Source organism: Moschus berezovskii, chromosome 14 (assembly GCF_049115385.1).
Source record: "Moschus berezovskii isolate FMDL1 chromosome 14, NW_MosBer_1.0, whole genome shotgun sequence".
NCBI classification, from domain to species: domain Eukaryota; kingdom Metazoa; phylum Chordata; class Mammalia; order Artiodactyla; family Moschidae; genus Moschus; species Moschus berezovskii.
Window position 1 is genome coordinate 79,612,077 of NC_142473.1, and position 19,334 is coordinate 79,631,410.

Below are 19,334 nucleotides of genomic sequence, written 5' to 3' on the forward strand. Positions count from 1 at the left end.
TCCGTGATTTCCCTAGTTCAGCTTTCTCTGCATCCAGCCTGAAACCCACTGCAAAACCTGCACACGGATCGTATGTGATAAGCGTCTCTTTCAATAACACAGATCAGCAAAACGCGTTCCTTCTGACCCACGTCCCGTCTCCATCCTTGCTCATTCCTAGGAAACAGGAGTGTGATGGGAGAGGAAGAGGGTCCTGGTCTCTGCACACGCGTCTGTCTTCTGGTGTCAGAATGCGGACAGGGCACAAGAGGAGGAGCAGGGGGTAGTGGGGGGCAGACTGTGCCCCTGGGGGCGGCTCAGGGGGCTGCCTAGACGTGCAGCTGATGCCACATGGCGATCTGCCGGCGCGGGTTCTTGAGCATCTCCTCCCAGTGGCTGCGCTCGGAGCCCGAGGCGTGCAGGCCCAGGCTGCAGTGGCCGAGCACGCAGCTCTGCCCCTCGGCGCCCAGGCCCAGCACGTCCAGCTCCACGCTGCAGGCCCGCAGCAGGTCATCCGGCAGCTCGAACATGATCATCTCGTTCCACACGGGGTTGATCCTGTGCTTGGCTCGTTTTGTCTGCTTCTTCTTCAGCTTCCGAGCTTGGTGCTTTAAGGTCACCTTCACAGAGACATCTGGGGAGGGATGGAGGAGAGAGACAGAAAGTGGGGCCAGGAGTGAGCTTCTGGGTCTGGGGCGGGGGGAGCTGGGGTGATGCTGCCTCTTGGGGATGGAGAGACAGGGTCTCTGGCTCTAGACCCTCACTGAGGCTTCTGCTCCACCATCCCTTCCCCCCCATCTCACGGGCCATGTATCTATTCAACAGTGATTCAATGTCCACCTTATGGCAGGAGCCGGTCTGAACATGGGGATACAGCAAAAGCTCCTGCCTGGAGTATGGAAAGCAGATCAGAACACAGTACATATGGCTGGTCATTGGGTGGCCCATGACAGGGTCACACTGAAGCACCGCTAGGAAACCTTTCTCAAGAGCCCCTCTGAATGCCTCCATGTCCCATATCAAACCAGGCCCAGGATGACGGTTCAGACGTCCTGCAGCTTGATTTTAAACTCAGACCAGGAACACTACGCCATCCCTATGTCTTCAAACCCTTAGTTCTCCATCCAAGCATTTTCGTCTCTTCCTAAGATAGCAGGTCTCCTGCTGGTTGACTGGGTTTTTCTCTTCTGTTCTTTAGCAAGTTTTACTGGAGGATCCCACCCCACGTGGAGGGTGAGGGCAGCCTGCCTTGACCCCAGTGGAGCTGACCGGCTCCCAACCCCCACCCTGGAAATCAGGCAGCAGGCTACTAGACAAGCTTTCACATAGCATCTCGAGGCTCTGGACTGGGATCGTGTTTCCATCAGTCAAGGTTTCCAAAGCTAATGTGAGAATAATTGTTACTCTATATTTATTGCTATAATTATCACCCCCAGGTGGTTAGTTTGTTATTTCAACAGAGATATTTGAGAGATAAAGTGTTGAGCTGTAATTGTCCTGACAGGAGCTATAAAAATTAAAAAAAAAAAAAAAAGAGCAGGAGGCAAAGAATGGTCTAGAGCAGACAAGGCAAAAGCAGTCAGTTCTGACCTCCGGCTCAGGGGTCTGTCAGCCAGACCAACTTGGGTGATTTTTCATTCGTCAAAAATCTCTCCCAAAGGTCCTGACTGCAGAAGCAATTCTTTATTTGTTTCCTGCTATAAATATCGATGTATTTATATCCTGCTCTGAGCACTTGGCTCCCAGTCCAGGTGTAAGACGGCTGACCAATGCTGCTTTCTTTCCTACTCTGATCAGAGAGGCTGTGTGGTCCTTAAGCCTTGGGGCCTGTGCTGGGGTATCCAGAGGGAAAAGCCAAGGCTTCTGGGGCATTGAAGAGATGTTTATTTGGGTATATGGGGCAGAGACACCTCCTCAGCCTGTGTGCCCACACGCCTTCTGCCGTCACCCACACCCAGCTGGCGTGGGGATGGCCGATCGACAAAGGCAGGGAAGAGAGAGGAGTCTAGGGTGGGTGTGGGGAGCAGAGTGGTGGCTAGCTGAGACCGGAGAAGGGAAATCCCACCACCTGCCCGGAAGATGCGTCCAGCCAGGTCTGGGTGACAAAGTGGGGCCAAGCTTCCCCTGCAGGCCAGATTCTCCACTCCCTGGCTACAGTCTGATCCTAGGCTTCCTGTGACCCACGGATCAGGCTGTTCTTCTCACGGTGGATCTACAATGTGGGAGCCCTAGGAAGCTGACACTTGGGTGCTAACGGGTAGGACTGGCCCGGGAGTTAATGGACATGACTTAGGGAAGTGAGTGTGTCCTTCAGAACTGGTTTGAGAGCTTGGGGGCGGAGGACACAGCTGAGGCTGACTCTACAAATGTACTCACATTCCAGGTCCCTTGCTCACCCATCTCCACTGCCTCCCAGGTGCCACCTCTATCTGGGCACATACCTAGAGGGGCCCTGGCTCCCCTCTCACACCTCACTCACCCTTCCCCAGGAGCTCCTTGGACTGGTTAGAGTGGAGGTTCTTGGCCTTAATCAGCACGACTAGAAGCCGGTTGGCAGCCGGGAGGTAGCTGATGGAGAGAAGGACCTCTCCCGTCCCCGCAGACGGCTCCTGAAACAGAAGAAGGGAGGCAGGAGGGGAGCTTCATTTAGGGATGCCCTCTGGCCCCGTCACCATCGCTGAGGCTGGGGTCGCCCTGGAGTTGTATCCAAGAGGCATCCTAGAAATCACTTACCCATCAGGGCTGCTTTCTCCAGGCTTGCAGGAGGGCACAGAAGGATCCTATGCCAGCATGTGTTTCAATATGAGGTTGTTTCATTCGCCACAAACGTGATTTTCCAAACAGCTCATATTCAAACCCAACATACCAAACAGATCAAAGAGATGCCATTCAGGATGTGGGCAGGACAGAGGACCAGGACTTCCTCTCACTTTATCACCCGTGACCCCCTCAGGCATCTTTGCACAGAACCCTAGGGTTCTAGTTTGAAAACCACAGCATTGACTGATCAGGTTCCTGGAGCAGCAGGATGTTGCAAGGCATTACACTGGGAAAGAATCCCTTCCAGCCCCTGCAGGGCTGAGAGAGTCAATAATGTGGATGTGAGAGTTGGACTGTGAAGAAAGCTGATCGCCGAAGAATTGATGCTTTTGAATTGTGGTGTTGGAGAAGACTCTTGAGAGTCCCTTGGACTGCAAGGAGATCCAACCAGTCCATTCTAAAGGAGATCAGTCCTGGGTGTTCATTGGAAGGACTGATGCTAAAGCTGAAACTCCAATACTTTGGCCACCTCACGGGAAGAGTTGACTCACTGGAAAAGACTCTGATGCTGGGAGGGATTGGGGGCGGGAGGAGAAAGGAACGACAGAGAATGAGATGGCTGGATGGCATCACCGCCTCCATGGACATGAGTTTGAGTGAACTCTGGGAGTTGGTGATGGACAAGGAGGCCTGGCGTGCTGTGATTCATGGGGTCGCAAAGAGTCGGACACGACTGACTGAACTGAACTGAACTGAATGCTGAGCAGGGCTTGGCTTGGTCTCCAGAATGACCAACCATGTCAACAAAGGCCAGGCATACAATGGGAGCTAACATACCACAGACCCTCCCAGGAACTGCACTTTGCTGATGCCTCCAAGAAGCATCCAGCCTGTCTATCCACCGCCCCCCCAACCCCCGCCCACCCCGTCTGCAGCTTTACAGAGTCTCTCCATTGAGATTCCTCCGAGAGTTTGTTTGGAATTTCAACAAATCCATTGAGGGACAAAAATGAGCGAGAGTCTCCACAGGAGGCAGGTCATACTCTAAGGGGAGAGAGAAGCGTATGGACTCTAGAATCTGACCATCTGGGTCTCAAGTCCGAGCTCACCATTTACTAGCCATGTGACCTTGGGCAAGTTATTTCACTTTCCCAAACCTTCATTTCCTCATCTGTAAGATGGGAACCGTAATATCTCCATGCAATAGGGTTGTAAAAATTACACGAGGAATTATTTATCGGCTTAGAACAGAGCCTGGTGCACACAGCAGCATCTTTACCCTTGCTCGGATGATTATCATTAGTTACCAAGAAAGGATAGTCACTACTTCTTGAGAATACTAATTGGGAGCATTGTTTCTGGGTGAAGGGGAGACAGGGTTTGGGGAGTAAAGCTGGATGAAGGAGCTGGCCAGCCCTCTGCTTGGGTCACATCTTTCATTCAGGAAATGTCTTCAATATGACCGCCACAATTCAACTAGCCCTAAGTGGTGCCTTAGGTGCCTTAGTTGTGAGACGGAATGTTTCTGGGAGTTGCCAGGAACTTTGGCAATGGCATTAAGGGTAGCAGCTAACACAACACACTCTGTGCTAGGTGCAGTTATGATATCTGTCCATGGAGGCTGTCATCCTCACAAAGCTATCCCCAGCACCTAGTACACAGCTGACACATAATACATACTGTGAGAAGGAAGGGCGAGACATCCTATTTAATCTTGTCGACAAGAGTAAGAGGGATACTGACCTGGTTCCCGTTTTAAGTCTGAGTCCCTGATGCTCAGAGAGCGAACTTCACCGCCTGAGCTCCTGTAACCAGTGTGTGTGTGTGTATGTGTTAGTCACTCAGTAGTATCTGACTCTCTGTGACCCCATGGACTGTAGCCCACCAGGGTCCTCTGTCCATGGAATTCTCCAGGCAAAAATACTGGAGTGGGTAGCCATTCCTTTCTCCAGGGGATCTTCCGGACCCACAGAATGAACCCAGATCTCCTGCACTGCAGGCAGACTTAATGGTCTAAGCCACCAGGGAAGCCCCATGAAGCCAGTTAAGTAGTGAAACTGAGCCTCGAATGGGGGATCTTGTCTGCTAGCAAAGCCCAAGTCCTAAACCTGTGGTCCTCCAGCATCCTCGATGGACAGACCTCTCCTTTCACGGTGAAGGAACTGAGCTCAGGCATCTGTCCAGGCACCCAGCGGGGTGTTGGCTGAGCTGGGATGAGCACCAGTCTTCTGCTTCAACAGCACTTCTTGGAGGTCCATCCACAGGTGTTGGCCTGGGCTTTGGCCACATGGTGCCCAAGTGAGAGGAGCCTGGACTTTGCAGCCCGTGAAGGGCTCTGCAGCTCTGTGCAGGGTGCCCGAAGCCCCAGACGAGCCCAGTTGGTGACATCACAGCCGTCCGCCCTCTCGGCTCTGCTGTTGAAAGTGCCTGCTGACAAACAATAACCCTCTTCCTTTCGCCATCCTCCCCCACCTCTTCCTGCTCCCCGTCTTTCTCTCGAGCTCTCAGGGAATCTCTCCAGCTGTCCTTGGAGTGGGTCACTCTGTGATCCCTGGTCACGCACGTGCCACTTTTGGCTGGCCATCTTCCAGTGAGAACTGGGGCAAGGCAGGCACTTCGTTTAACCCATTCTGACCAAGAGAAGAAAACCACGTGGGCTGTAGCAGCTGATGGCTCCACCCACTTTGTTCACATCAGCCTGTAGGATCCATCCGCTCTCGATGGTCAGGCAGAGGGGCTCCCTAGCTGGGCATTGGGGCTCTCCCTTACCACTTACACGGAGAGCACCGCCTCTGACTTCTGACTCCATGCTGGCCTGACATGGTTCTTATCAGTGGCAAACAGGCCAGGGGTCCCAGTGGATGCAGGAGTGCATTTGTGGGACATTGACGGCTACAATGAGTGCGATGATTAGGATGAGTGAGTCATGAGGGCGGGTCTTTGTTCTCATCTCCTGAGCTCTCAGTTTCAGGCACACTGCCTGGCACTTGGTGGAAACTGGACAAGACCTTTGTGGAATGAATAAGTTTTCTTCCAGGAGAAAGGGTAGAAGCAGGTTAGGTGCTGAGACTTCTACCTGTTGGACTGCCACCCTTTGCGGGCAGCACCAAACGCTCCAAAGGCCTGGAGGGGGAGGCCCTCCATCTCCCGAGGAAGCTGGATTACCAGCTGAATAAACCCACATGTTGGGCGCCTCTTCCCAGGGGCCCCGGCTGTGATTCCACACAAGTCCCAAACCGCACACTAATTAGAGAGCGTGCTGTGGAGCAGCCTGGTTCCAGCTGAGAGCGGTTGTCAATGTTTATCAATTTTCTGGGCCTGGGAAAGAGAGGTGACTGGGACGAAGAAGAGATTATAGCAGATGGGGAGAGAAAGAGTGCTCTCCCCTCCCGCGGTGTCCGTCAGGAAAGGCGACTGCTGACCACGGCTCCTGTGCTACCGGGCACTTATGTCCCACGGCGGCGCAGGACAACGTGGGCTTTACCAGCAGACTGACCTAGCCTCAAGGCCGAGCGAGCCAGGTCCCAGCTGGGCAACCCCACGCTGGTCACTGAGCTTCTCTAAGCCACACTGCTCTTGCCTATCAACGCACACTCCTGTCATCAGTTCTGCTTTGTTCATTAGGGGCAGAACTTAGGTAAAGTTCTAAGCATAGCAACTGATAGATGGCAAGTGCTCAAAAATTACTACCCTTCTTCCTATTTTTATTATTTATGGGAGTAGGCGAACTTTTTCTATAAAGGGCCAGATAGTAACTACTTTAGGCTTGGCAGGCTATATAGCCTCCAGAGAAGGCACTGACCAGCTGGTTGAGAGACTGGCCATCCAGAAGGGTCCCTCTAGGCACCATCATGGCAGGCCCTTGGATGAGGGCCTAAATAACCACACCCTGTCTTGCAGTCCTGACCCTCCTTGACCCGCTTGCTGCCCTGGCCTGTGGGGGTTGGTGGTTGGCTCTCCAAGGAACCTCTCTGGACAGCGTGACATCTCAGCAGATGCTTGCTTTCCACTCACAGCTTCGGCAGCTGGGGAGGGGTGGGGAGACCCAACCTGGGCCCCCAGCCGTGGTCACTCCTTCAAAGTCCAGCACAAACACCACTGCACACCAGGCCTTCTAGAACGCTCTGTCCCAGAGCACTTCAGCCCGGCCCCTCTTAGATGTCTTCTGTCAGATCTCGTCAGTATCACAGCCACCACCATCATCGTCACCATTTGCTCCCGCTTCTCCCTCTGGCCTGTACTGAGTAGAGGCACCCCTCTCCCCTGCAGTGCCTGGCACGCAGCGGATGCAACAGGGAGTGTGAATGGTTCTGGATGGGGATAAACATCGTCAGCACCAGGGTCAGGGTGCTCACAGTGCGATGTTTTCCATCATGGTGAGGCCAGGGGTAGGGGTGTCTGTGCCTGGAAACTAGAAGCAAGGCTAGACCCCAGGAACCCCCAGATCCTGGGCTATCGGTCTCCTCTAACCAACCCCCCCATCCTATTCAAGACTCCACCTTACTTTTATACCCCGCCTCCCTGCCCAGACCCCCATCCCCAGGGTGGGAAGGTCTCCAAGCTCGTTTCATGAGCACTGGCCCAGTCCTGCCCTGCCACCCCAGGGACAGGCGACCCTACCTTCACTGAAGTCTTCAGCTCGCCCCACTGGGCGGCCCCCAGGGGCACGGACACCCCATCCAGGCCGAGACGCAGCTCCCCGACCACGCTGTGGCGGGAGAAGCGGTCGCAGGTCCTCAGGGTGAGCGTCAGGGTCGCTGCAGGGAGCTCCTCCTCGGCCAGGGGGAGCACCAGGCCTTCCTCCCACGAGGTGCGCAGCTCCCGCTTCTTGAGGGCCGTCTGGGCCTCCACGGAGCCCATGCTGTTGGCCACACTGCCCTGGACGTAGCAGTCACAGCCTCCATCATGGTCGCTGGTCACAGCTGCAGCCAGGGAGAAATGGGCACAGATGCGGGGGGCTTGTCAGAGACAAGGGGAGGCGAGAAGCACGGCCCTGCTGTGCGCTGCAGGATCTGCCTTAGCAGCCATGACCTTGGGGGTCTGAAAGAGACCCCACTAGGGCTGGTTGACCATGCTGGCTTTGTGAGATCGCCTTTCGGGAAGCCGTTCGAAAATAGGAGATTCTTCTCATTATTCCGAGACTTCCCCAAGGCGCCTGGGCCCACAAACTGCTGATGATTTTTATTAGGGTTGCCGTGGATACTGTAACTCATTTGTTCTCTATTTTAGATATTTATCACATAACCACTTGTGATGTGAATCGCTGGGCCACAACCTCATGAGTGTTGATTTATGTTCTGAACCTTGGTGTTTTTAATGCTTTCCCAGTGAGGCTTTCCAGTTTGCACCTGGAGAGCTTTCATAACTGGTTCCTCAGTGACAATGTGTGAAGTGGTATCTAGGGTTACCCAGAATGAGACGATAAAGAACAGAGGCCATGTGTCCTAATAGAAAGAAACCTGAACTGAGCTTCAGGGGAACTGGCCTCATCCTGACTCTGGCACCAAATAGCCAGAGTGATCTTAGACAAGTCACTTGATGTTGTTAGACTTTAGTTTTCAAACCTGTCAAATGGGACTACTGTTAAGACCAAATGTAAGAAAGTCTATGAAACACTAAAAATAATAATAATAAAATAAAGCTAAAAGGAAAAATACTCTGTCAAAAAAGCAAAATTAAATACAAAACTCCAGTTTTTGTTGTTCCCAGCTTCTAGTTTCCAGGCAACACAGAGTACCCATTTTTAACCCTATGTCCTTTGCAACGTCTTAGCTTTGTTTGCCGATGGTAAAATGAATTATCAGGGTAGGGAGACCAGGCACAATGTAATCCCGTAGGAAAGACTGCCTGGTTCTAGGACTACGGAAGCTTTGCTGACCATTCAGAACACCCTCTGTGTCCAGCGCAAAGCCCTGTTTGATGTCAAACGCATCTATAGCAGAGATGACTAGCTGTTCACCAAAACCCATTCTTCTAACTGGGGACGCGGTAAGCCACATTTCCCAGCCTTCTTTACAGTCAGCCGTCCTGTGACTTAGTTTCAGCCAATGGGAAGTAAGCATATGTAGGTTACAGTTTCTAAGGAATTGTTGTGGCCTCTCCCTGTTCTCCCCATCTTTCCACCTGCTAAGCACAGGCCACAAGGAGGCCGCAGAGAGAAGGAGTCTGGTCCCTGAATCACTATTTGGAGGAAGGATGGCCGCCAACCAGGAATCCCCAGTTTGGACTGGTATGTGAGAGAGAGGAGACACCCCTGTGTATCTGAGGGTCACAGGCCTCAGGGTCTTGTTTGTTGCAGCTGCTCATCTAGCCCCCAGGGCTCCCTCCAGCCACAGGCGCTCAGGCAGACAGGCACACAGTGGGCCGCGAAAGAGCATACCTTCCAGACGAGTCACAAAGAGTTCAGCCTTCTGCCTATCATAGTCCAGGCAGTAGTGAAGTTTGGGGGCTTGGTTCCAACTGGCGGCCTTCTCTGGGTTCCAGGTCTCCATGACACAAACATCCTCCACCACACCTATCGAGAAGGCAAAGTCATTACGGCTACCCACACTGGGATCCTGTTTCCCAGCCCATGACTTTTCCATCTCTGCCAGCTAGGCCACGAACCTGAACCAAAAGCTTCCTAACTGGGTGCAAAAGCATGGTGGCACCACCTGTGGTCCCGGGCATCACCTTTCCAGGGGCCATCACAGCTCCGTGAGCAAGACCTGGGCTTTGGTGTCACACATGAGCTGCTTCACAACAGTTATGTGATCCTGGACAAGTTACTTGACTTTTTTGAACCTCAGTTTCCTCATCTTTAGAATGGGAGTGACAGCGGTTCCTTCTTCCTGGAATTACTATGAGCATTAAATGAAATAAAGTGAGAAAAGCACTTAGCTCAGGGCCTGGCCCCTGGTGAGTTTTCGGCAGGGGAAATTGTCACAGCGTACATGGCTCTAGTCAGCCAGTGTCAGGCAAATCCTTCCCCAGCCCATCTCCAGCTCCACATCTCTACAGAGTCCAGTCCATGCTCCCCAGGAGTTCATGGCTGGAAACAAATGTCAAACAATGACTCAAGGCTAGGGAGAGCAGAGTGGACCTTAGTGCATGGTCAGTGATTACTTGCTGAATAAATGAATGACCTTATCTTTAATTCACTTAGTAAAACTACAGCTATTGCTCACTCTTCCCCTAACTTGGACTGCAACCAAACATCTGGAAGATTCTCATTAGTCAAGCATAACTCAAGAAAAAAAGGATTCAGCAGCTGCAGCAGACTTCACTTGAAATAAATTGGAATTAATTTTTTTTTTTAATTTTCAGAATTAATTTAAACGGTAAAAACATAGAGGAGTATTTAATTTTCAAAATGCTTCATTATTGGGTTCTTGCAAGTAGTGAAGAATCTCCCTGGTGTGTCTAAGCAAGGAACGAATTGACAAGGATGTGAACAGCCATGTGGAAAGCCAGACATACAAGCACTCAGGACCCAGGTGGCTTGGACAACGGCAGCGGGGTCAGTGCCAGACGGGGCTTGCCTGGCACCCAGAGCTGTCAGCTCTCAGACTGCCTCAGCCTTCAAAATCTAAACCAAACCAAGACCAAACCAAAGCCGGCACCCTGGGAAATGCGGGAGTGGATGCAGCTTCAAGAATCAGGACCCTGAGCCCAACAAAGGGCCAGTGAGGATCTTTGCTTGTGGGAGTGGACTGAATTCGGCACATCAAGGGGACATGATCCAGTGAACGCTGGCCTGATCCAGCGTTCTCCTCCCTTGCACCCTCGAGCTTCTGGTCAGGACTTGCTGAGCCAATTGGCCCTTGCTCGATTGGAATCAGTGGAATCAGAACTTGGTGGTTGCCTCCTGCAGTGGGGAAGGGAAAGAGGAACCAGAAAGAAAGACAGGCGTGCTCTGGACCCTCCAGCTTCAGGCTCTGAGGTGCCCTGCTGCTGGCCTTGGTGCGCAGTGCCCACGCCTGGCTTCATCCAAGCTTTGAGGAACCTGGTGTGTGTGTGGTAGTCGCTCAGTCACGTCCGACTCTTTGCGAGCCCACGGACGGCAGCCCGCCAGGTCCTCTGTCGGTGGGATTCTGCAGGCAAGGACACTGGGGCTCCCAAGACAATGGAGCTGTCCTGTGAGTCTGATTCCGATAACCACTCCCAAGGGTCCTCCTGCAAATTGTTCCCCACCCACCTTGAGAGCGCGGGTCACGGGTCTATTCTAATTTAAAACGTGGGCTGGTAAACCTGGAGGCTAAAGGCCAACCAGGATTCCTTCCAGCCTCAGGTACTACTTGAATTTGTTCTTGAAGAAATGCCAAGGTAATCACTGTGGTCCTGGGCGGGGTTGGAGGAGGGGCCACCCGTCCACTGGCCGGCGCATGGGTGCTGGCCCCTGACCAAGAGATGCCTTAGGAGTCGGGTCAGTGTCAGAGCCGGTTATGCCGCTTCTGTGTCCACCATCTCCCTCTCTAACCCCGCAGAACAAAACCCCAAACCACATTAACAATCCATTCTCCTGGCTGGATTTTTTTTTTTAATCTCCTTATAAAAGTCTGTGTGCTTTGCTCCTTTGGGTTAGGGACTGTCTCTCTTTCCCTATCTGCCCCAGGGCCCAGCAAAGCGCCTTACACGAAAAGGTGTTCCATTCTTGATGTTGATGTTGATGAGAAGGAGAATAGAAATAATACTAATAATGATGTTTGTATCCTTGTGCCAGGCTCTGATCTAAACCCTTCATATGCATTGTTACATTTACATTTTACAACAACCTTACTGGGCAGGTGATGATGTCATCCTATTTTATACCCAGGGAAACTGAGGCCCAGAAAGATGATCGATATGACCAGGGCCACACAATGGGTACATAAAAGAGGAGAGAATTAGACCCATGACTCTGAATGAAGCCCATAGTTCAACCACAACTCTCTATCCCCTGTTTGAGGTTGCACACACAACTTGGAAGGGACTCTCCATTTCCCAGTGGAAAGCTGGAGGCCTTGGGAAGACACAATGAGGGAACACGTGGGGAATAATGGAGTGTAATTCCAAAGCCTGGTGCCCTCTGCTTGCCCAGTGTCCGACGCTGCGGACACGGGCTGGCCACACCCACCAGCTAGAGATGCTTTCACACCCTGCTGGGTATCGTCGACAGAAGTGTGAGGGGCAGGAGAGCCCTACCATTCTGAGGAAGGACGAACAGCTCCTCCGTGACCTGCCTCTTGAGGCGGCTGTCACTTGGGGCCTGCGGGCTGGCCGGTGCAGCGGGCTCTGCTGTGGTCTTCAGCGTGTAATCGGCATAGTTGATGACCTCCGGGGCTGTCACGGCTGGCCTGGGTCCATAGATGTCTGGGAACTTCAGGAGGGCTCGGGGCTGGACAGGCTCTGTGGACTTTTTGACGTTAAACTGCAAACACAAATCATTCCGATTAATCCACAAGAGGCCCTCCTGCCTGTTTCCACCCACAGAAGGGAGAAGAGATGACCTGAGCTTTCAGGGGTGACAGAGGAAGGGCTGGGGTTCCTTTGTGCTCCGAGGAACATGACCTGGGGAGGCAAAATATCATCGCAAAGTGCAGCAGAATCTCCCCCATCGTGAATCACGCTGGGGCCCGCCGAGATGCCAGCCCCGTCAGTCCAGCCCCTGGGCATCCGCGGCCCGGCGCCCTGCTGCTGTGTCCACAGGAGTCCCCAGGCCGCCGTGGTCACCCTCCCCCACCGCTCCATCTGCCTTGGTTTTCTCTCCCCATCCCCCTCGCCACTCAGTGACTCAGAAATGAATGTGGCCCCACCACACTTAGGACCAAGGCTAAACTCCCTGCAGTGACCCGTAAGTGCTTGCCCAGCCTGGCCGTGTTCACCTTTCTGACATCACCCCAAACCCCTCTCCAGCCACCGAGCAGCCTGCTTCTCAAACAGGCCCAACTCTTTCTGGGTCTGGCTTCTGGCCCCCAACTCCTCCCCCCAAACCACCCACCTCCGCCTCCACAGGCTCTAAATTAAATCCCTCCTCCAAGTCTGTCCCTTCCGACCACCGCATTCTGCACTTTGCTTTGGAGCATGGCTTTCACCCTGTACTGTTTCCATCATTGCCTGGCCTGTTGTGGTCAGTCTCTCCCACTAGAGTACAATCTCCACAAGCACAGGGATTATGTCTTGCCTTGCTCCTGCAGCGTCTGCTCATGGGGAGCACGCAATACATACTTACAGCTAGGGTTCCCGTGTTGCGTTGTGTGGTTTGTGTACTGTGCAAAGATGCCCAGATAAGGACCAAAATGCGATTTGTGCCCCACTTGCCTGGCTATGTGCCCTGGGGTAGGGCGGCCTTAGTTCCACCTGGAGGAAAGGGCATCTTTTCTTTACCCACCTGCTTGCCAAGCCTTAAGTAAGCAAAGCTCCCTCATACAGGAGTGGAATCTTCTATCTTTGCCTCCACTGGGCACTGAGATTTCTCTTATTTGACAGATTCAAAGTTACATAACAGTCAGCAATACTGGGGACCTGCCCAGTCCCCAGGAAATAGGAAATGATAACCAGACCTAGAGCTTGAAACTCTGGCACACTGGGTGGGCCGCCCACAGAACAGGCCTCAGACTAAGGCAGGCACCAACCCACAGCAGAGCCCCCAGGCAGCTGCCTGCCCTCCAGACTGTCCTCCTGCCCCTCTGCTCTCTGTGGCTGTGGGAAGGGCTGGCCAGGGATCAAGGTGGCTCTGCCCAGTGGCAGGAGTGACTCGGAGACTGGGAAGTCTGTGCAGTCCTGGAGCTGGGCAGAGGTCACACTGTTTCAAAGCTCATGTTTAGTGTTTGCCCTCTGTACATTTCATTACCCCAGGACAATTCCTAGGCACTCTGACCTGGTTGAAACTCTGTCCCCAGATATTCCTGGGGGAGGCTGGAACTTGATGATGGGAGGCATTCCGAACTATCCTCATTGATTGGACAATGGACAGAGTCCATGAGAAGGTGCTGAAGAGACAAGACGCAACAGCCACTTCCCGCGGATGCCTGAGGGCTGCTGTTCCCGCACAGCAGTATGCAGCCATCAGAGCTCCCTAAGGGGCTCAGAGGGGACGAAACACCTCATCCTCCCTTGGGAACACTGCCCAGAAGGCTGTAATACAGCCCAAACACATCTACCCTGACCTCTGGCGAGTGCATCTGGCACGCATGAGCTGGAAAAGCACTTCCTGACTTCCACGGACCAAGGTTTCCTGGGGCCGGACAGTGAGGGCAGTGACAGGATTGAACCTAGACCAGCCTGGACCCAGAGCCCACTGCCCCAGTGGCTCACAACGTTTTTTTCTGCCTTCAAGCCTTTACCAGGCAGCAGCCACCCATCAGAGACGCTTGTCATGATCACACATTTCAACGAATCACCCTGGGGGGAGTTGTATGCTTTGCAAAGTCAGGTCCCCTTTGCACCTTCACCCCGAGAGTGCCACTGGGCATCCAGGGGCCTGGCTTCCAGAGCTGACCTAACTGGGTTGAGCAACTTTGGGCAGGTCATTTCGCCCCTCAGTTATCATTCAAGGAAGAGGTGATTTCAAGGTTTGTTTCACTCCCACATGCTGAGCAACAAAGTGGTGGGAGACACGGTTGTTTATTTGCAGATGAGTTGGGGAGACCATCAGAAGCAGGAGGGAAGTAACAGTGTGTTTGCAAGCAGGACAGAGGCAGGCAGCAGACAGCCTGTGTGTGGAACAGATGGGGGACAGCAGAGGACACCCGCAGGGGGGCAAGCAGAGCCGTCCTGGGCGCCAGGGCGTGAGCTAGACCTGAAAGGAGAGGGTGTCTGGAAGGTGGAAGGAGGAGTGGGGAGGAAGGCCAGGCCCCGGGAGACACGCAGAGCAGTGACTGATGTCCCCGTGTCTTTCTGTCCTCCACAAAGTCGTGCCCCCCTCTAATACTGCATCCAAGCCTGAGTTATGCTAACTATTCTCTTTCACAATAAGGAAAGGGAGGATGGAGGAAATTCAAGGTCATATAACTGAAGAGAGGTATACCATCAAGCCTCCGGATATTTTCACTTCAAGTTTGCGTCATTTCCACTGCCTTGCAGCTGCTTCTCAAAAAAAAAAAAAAAAAAACCCGTTCGTTTTGGATGCTGGATTCTCAGTGGCAACTGCAGCACCCCAGGGGTTCAGGCTGTGGGTCTCCCTCCTGTGCAGCAGCCTCCCACAGCTTCCCACAGGGACTGGACCACATCCTCTTCTCAGAGTCGTCCTTTTCTGTCACTTATTGGGGCCAGAACTGAGGCTGTTGGGCTGGTCTGGGGAACACGTTTACATTTTATATTTTGTTTCACCTTAGTTCAATCATTTTAGAAAAGGGTTGTGTGTGTGCAAGCCAAGTCGCTTCGGTCACGTCTGACTCTTTGAGACCCCACGGAATGTAGCCCACCAGGCTCCTCTGTCCACAAGATTCTCCAGGCAAGAGTACTGGAGTGGGTTGCCATGCCCTCCTCAGAAAAGGGTTATGGTGATTAATTCCCACTTTGATCAAATCTGGCTGACTCTGCATTTTTAAAAGAAATAATCACTGGGCTCAGTTCTGAATGAGGGTCCGTCTGCCACTTCAAGTCTCTGCAGAGCCTGGGCTCGCATTCCTCCCTGCTGAGTGGGTCTCACTCTGTGTGGCCCCTGAGAACCTCGGGAGCCTGTGTCTGGCTGGGTTTTTCTTGGGTGCCTGTCAACACTGATCCCCTCTTTCCTCCCACTTCCCTCCAGGTCACCGGGCTCTTTTGGGTCCCACCCCAGTTCCAGGGCAAGGGTGGGGAGGGGGTACTGCTTGGTCTGGTTCTATTTGTTCTCAGCATCACCTTGGAGACTGTCCTGAGGAAGCCACCCAGACGGAATGAAAGGACTTGCTTTCCACGGCTCTCCCTTGCTGGGTAGGAAGCACGTGGCCCTGACTCAAGAGCACAAGGTGAGCCAGTCTTAGGACACAGCCGCCAAGGTGGACCACAGGGTGGACAGACAGAAGGAAGCTGTGTCCTTGATGACAGTGTCACTAAGCCACCAACTCAACCAACGTGGAAGCTGTCTTACCGCTGCACTTCCGGTTACATGAACAATAATGTTTGTATTGTTGAAGCCCCTTTGGATTGAGGTCTTTGTGAACTGTGGCCAAAAGCATCCTGAACAGATGCCATGCATTTTTATCAAGCAACACAGGAGCTCATGACCTTGATGTAGAGAAACTACCTAAACTCAAACCTCTCCCCAAGCCCCTGTGCATCCAGCCAAAGGCATCCTCACTGACTGCTGCTTCTTGCCCAACATTGGTAAGATCCTGCATAGCCATGACTGCCTTTAGTGAAGAATGATTATTGCCCTTGACCACACAGAGAGCAGAGCCTGCCGACCACTCCATCAGCCTCTCCAAGTGGTGAAAGCAGCCACCACAGTATCTCCTTCCCTTGGACAACCTTATTTGTCACATTTCAAAACCCTGGTTCCACTGCATCTTTCAAATGCATCTGTTTCCACTTAAATAGCTTAAATATCAATGCCCAGGAAGCAGCAAAGAGGTTTGGGAGCTGAGGGAGGGAGCCTGGGAAAGGATTAGAGGTGGAGGGCAAGAATGTCTGGGAGGAAGGAGGTGCTCCAGGAAGCAGACCCCAAGGAAGGACCTGAGCTCAAGCCTTATGCTGTGGATGCTGGCGGGGCAGTCTTTCAAAGTGGGGCCCTCTTTCTAAGCATCCCTTGAACCCAGAGAAGAGGGCTTGGAAATAAATAGGCAGGGTGAATCAGGAAGGTTTGTAGTGGAGGCAGGCATTCAACAACTAGGGAATGCCCAGTGGGCTCAGCGTTGCAGGTACGCAGATGGGAGAGACACCCTCATTGGAGCATCAGCCCCTTGGGATGTGTCTCCTCAGCTTCTCCCTCCTCACCTGTCTCTGGAGCTGTGGGCCACTTACCCCTCCCCACGTGGCCAGATCTGCATGGTCACTGACCAGCTCCATGTGGGCAGAGCCCCAAAGTGCCTCATGTCATATCCATGCCACACCCCTCTTGCCACTTGCCTTGGGGCTTCTCCGTGGCTTCTGAGCTCTGAGATACCCAGGGACACACTGGGTGCACCCAAAGGCACACCCGATGTGTCAGGATTAAAGCTCCATGAAGGACTCGACCACCTAGGGCTCCTCCCTTCCTCCTAGCTACTCCTTCAATGGTGTCCAGGGGCCTTTCTGAAGGTGACACCAGGAGATCCAGCAGTCGCCCTTGGGACTGTCTGGTGGCCGGCTGTAACACTCCCTGTGTGTGTGTCCCTCCCCACCTCCCTCCTACATCCCTGGACCGCACTTGCTAATTAACAGAGGCCTCCAGCAAGCTCAGCTTTCCCATCATCCAGGCTAAGACAGATGGCATGGCGAGGAGGGGCAAACCTTCATTTAATGAACAAATATTTATTGATCTCCTATGACAGGCCAGGTCCTCCACTAAGTGGTAGGAACACAGAAGCGAACAAGACAGATGCTGTCCTTTCCTACGGGGCTTATGTTGAAAAAAAAAGGAAATTAATTATGAAGTTAATGATCTGTAAACAAACATTTAACCTTACTAGAGATGTTAGGTGACCCGTTTTGTGACATGATTAATTTTTTCACCTAAAGACTGTTTTATTAATTCGAGTTTTTGCGCTGGGACATCCATCTTAAAGCATCACAGCGTTCAGGAAGTTACCGGTGGGGGAAACAGACCCAGATGGAAATGGAAGCAGATGGCTTCACCCTTTATATTTGAGCTTCTAAAAAAGAGCAGAGAGGAGAGAGTTGAACATAGAGTATTCAGATGAGGCCAAACACGGGCCACTGCAGCTGGGGTCTGCAGCTCAGCTCAGAGGGGAGCTGGGTCAGAGGCCAGGGACCTGACAATCTGTGTCATTCTGGGCTCTAAACTGGTAATTATGGCTACTAACATGTGTAAAAGAGTGTGAAATGTAGCCTGATCATCAGAGTTGATGATCTAAGACAGAATGGCGTGGCTGGGCTCCAGCCTCAGTCTCACTGTGTGATCGTGGATCTGTTTAACCCCTCTGTGCCCCTGGTTTCTTACCTGTAGCATGGGGGTGTTAGCAGTAGCATCTGTCCCCGAGGCTGTATTGAGGAGTAGAAAAGGCAACTGGGGGTAGAGTTCTTAGCAAGCCCTTGGAAACACTGGAGATACTAATTTGACTCTGTCATCTCTGCAGTGTGGATTCATGCATTGGAACCAGTCCATCAACATTTTTTAACTTCATCTGTGATGAGATATGTGTGTGTCAGTTGCTCAGTTGTATCCGACTCTTTGCAACCCCACGGACTGTAGCTCACCAGGCTCCTCTGTCCATGGAATTCTCCAGGCAAGGATACTGGAGTGGGTAGCTATTCCCTTTTCCAGGGATCTTCCTGACCCAAGGATCAAACCCAGATCTCTCGCATTACAGGCAGACTCTTTACCGTCTGAGCCATCAAGGAAGCCCTTGTGATGAGATGGTAACTGGTAAGTCACTTCAGTCGTGTCCAACTCTGTGTGACCCCATAGATGGAAGCCCACCAGGCTCCCCTGTCCCTGGGATTCTCCAGGCAAGAACACTGGAGTGGGTTGCCATTTCCTTCTCCAGTGTGTGAAAGTGAAAAGTGAAAGTGAAGTCGCTCAGTCATGTCTGACTCGTAGCGACCCCATGGACTGCAGCCTACCAGGCTCCTCTGTCCATGGGATTTTCTAGGCAAGAGTACTGGAGTGGCTTGCCATTGCCCATAAGCAGGTGTAAAAACAAAACAGGTCCCTCCCCCAGATGGCTTGAGACGCTCTGGTCTAGCTCTGGTCTACATGAAGCTTCTCACACAAGGGCTGCTGGAGCAAGTGCTACAGTGGCTCCCAGGGACCCTCACCTCCCAGGGGTCTCACCTTTGTGTCATTCATTACCCTTGATTAATGGCCGAACCTTGTGAATTGCTTCTGATGAATAAAATCTGCAAACAGGATGGAATATCTCTTCTGAGACTAGGTTACAAAAAATCCGATTTTACTAGTTGTTCAAAGTTGTTTTTTTTTAATTGAAGTATAGTTGATTTATAAGATTGTGTTAGTTTCCTATACTATGCAGTAGAACCTTGCTTATTTTTAACTAATTAATTTAATTGGAGGATAACTACTTTACAGTATTGTGATGGTTTTCGCCATACATCAACATGAATCAGGTATACATGTGTCCCCCCCATCCTGAAACTCCCTCCCACCTCCCTCCCCACCTTATTCCTCTGGGTTGTCCCAGAGCACTGGCTTTGGGTGCCCTGCTTCATGCTTCGGACTTGCACTGGTCATCTATTTCACATATGGTAATATGCATGTTTCAGTGCGATTCTTTCCAATCATCCCACCCTCACCTTCTTCCACAGAGTCCAAAAGTCTGCTTACACCTGTGTCTCTTCTGCTGCCCTGCATGTTTTATATACAGTAGCTTGTCTCTGCTAACCCCAAACTCTCAATTCACCCCTCCCCCAACCCCTTTCCCCTGTGATAACCATAAATTTGTTTTCTATGTCTGTGAGTCTGTTTCTGCTTTATAAAAACGTTTATTTCTATCATATTTTAGATTTTGCATATAAGTGATATCATATGGTATTCA

The 19,334-nt window shown here is 52.2% G+C and overlaps 1 protein-coding gene across 2 annotated transcripts in view; it reads right to left on the reverse strand.

Moving 5' to 3' along the window:
* Positions 1–308: 308 nt before the first annotated feature.
* SYT13 (synaptotagmin 13) overlaps positions 309–19,334 on the reverse strand; it is a 40,496-nt gene continuing 21,470 nt past the window's right edge. For both annotated transcript variants that reach the window (XM_055423908.2, XM_088843511.1), the window contains 5 exons: positions 11,902–12,127; positions 9,119–9,253; positions 7,360–7,661; positions 2,459–2,588; positions 309–613 (listed from right to left, as the gene is read on the reverse strand). In XM_055423908.2, coding sequence (XP_055279883.2) covers positions 309–613; positions 2,459–2,588; positions 7,360–7,661; positions 9,119–9,253; positions 11,902–12,127 — 1,098 coding nt within the window. The remainder of the gene's footprint in view (positions 614–2,458; positions 2,589–7,359; positions 7,662–9,118; positions 9,254–11,901; positions 12,128–19,334) is intronic.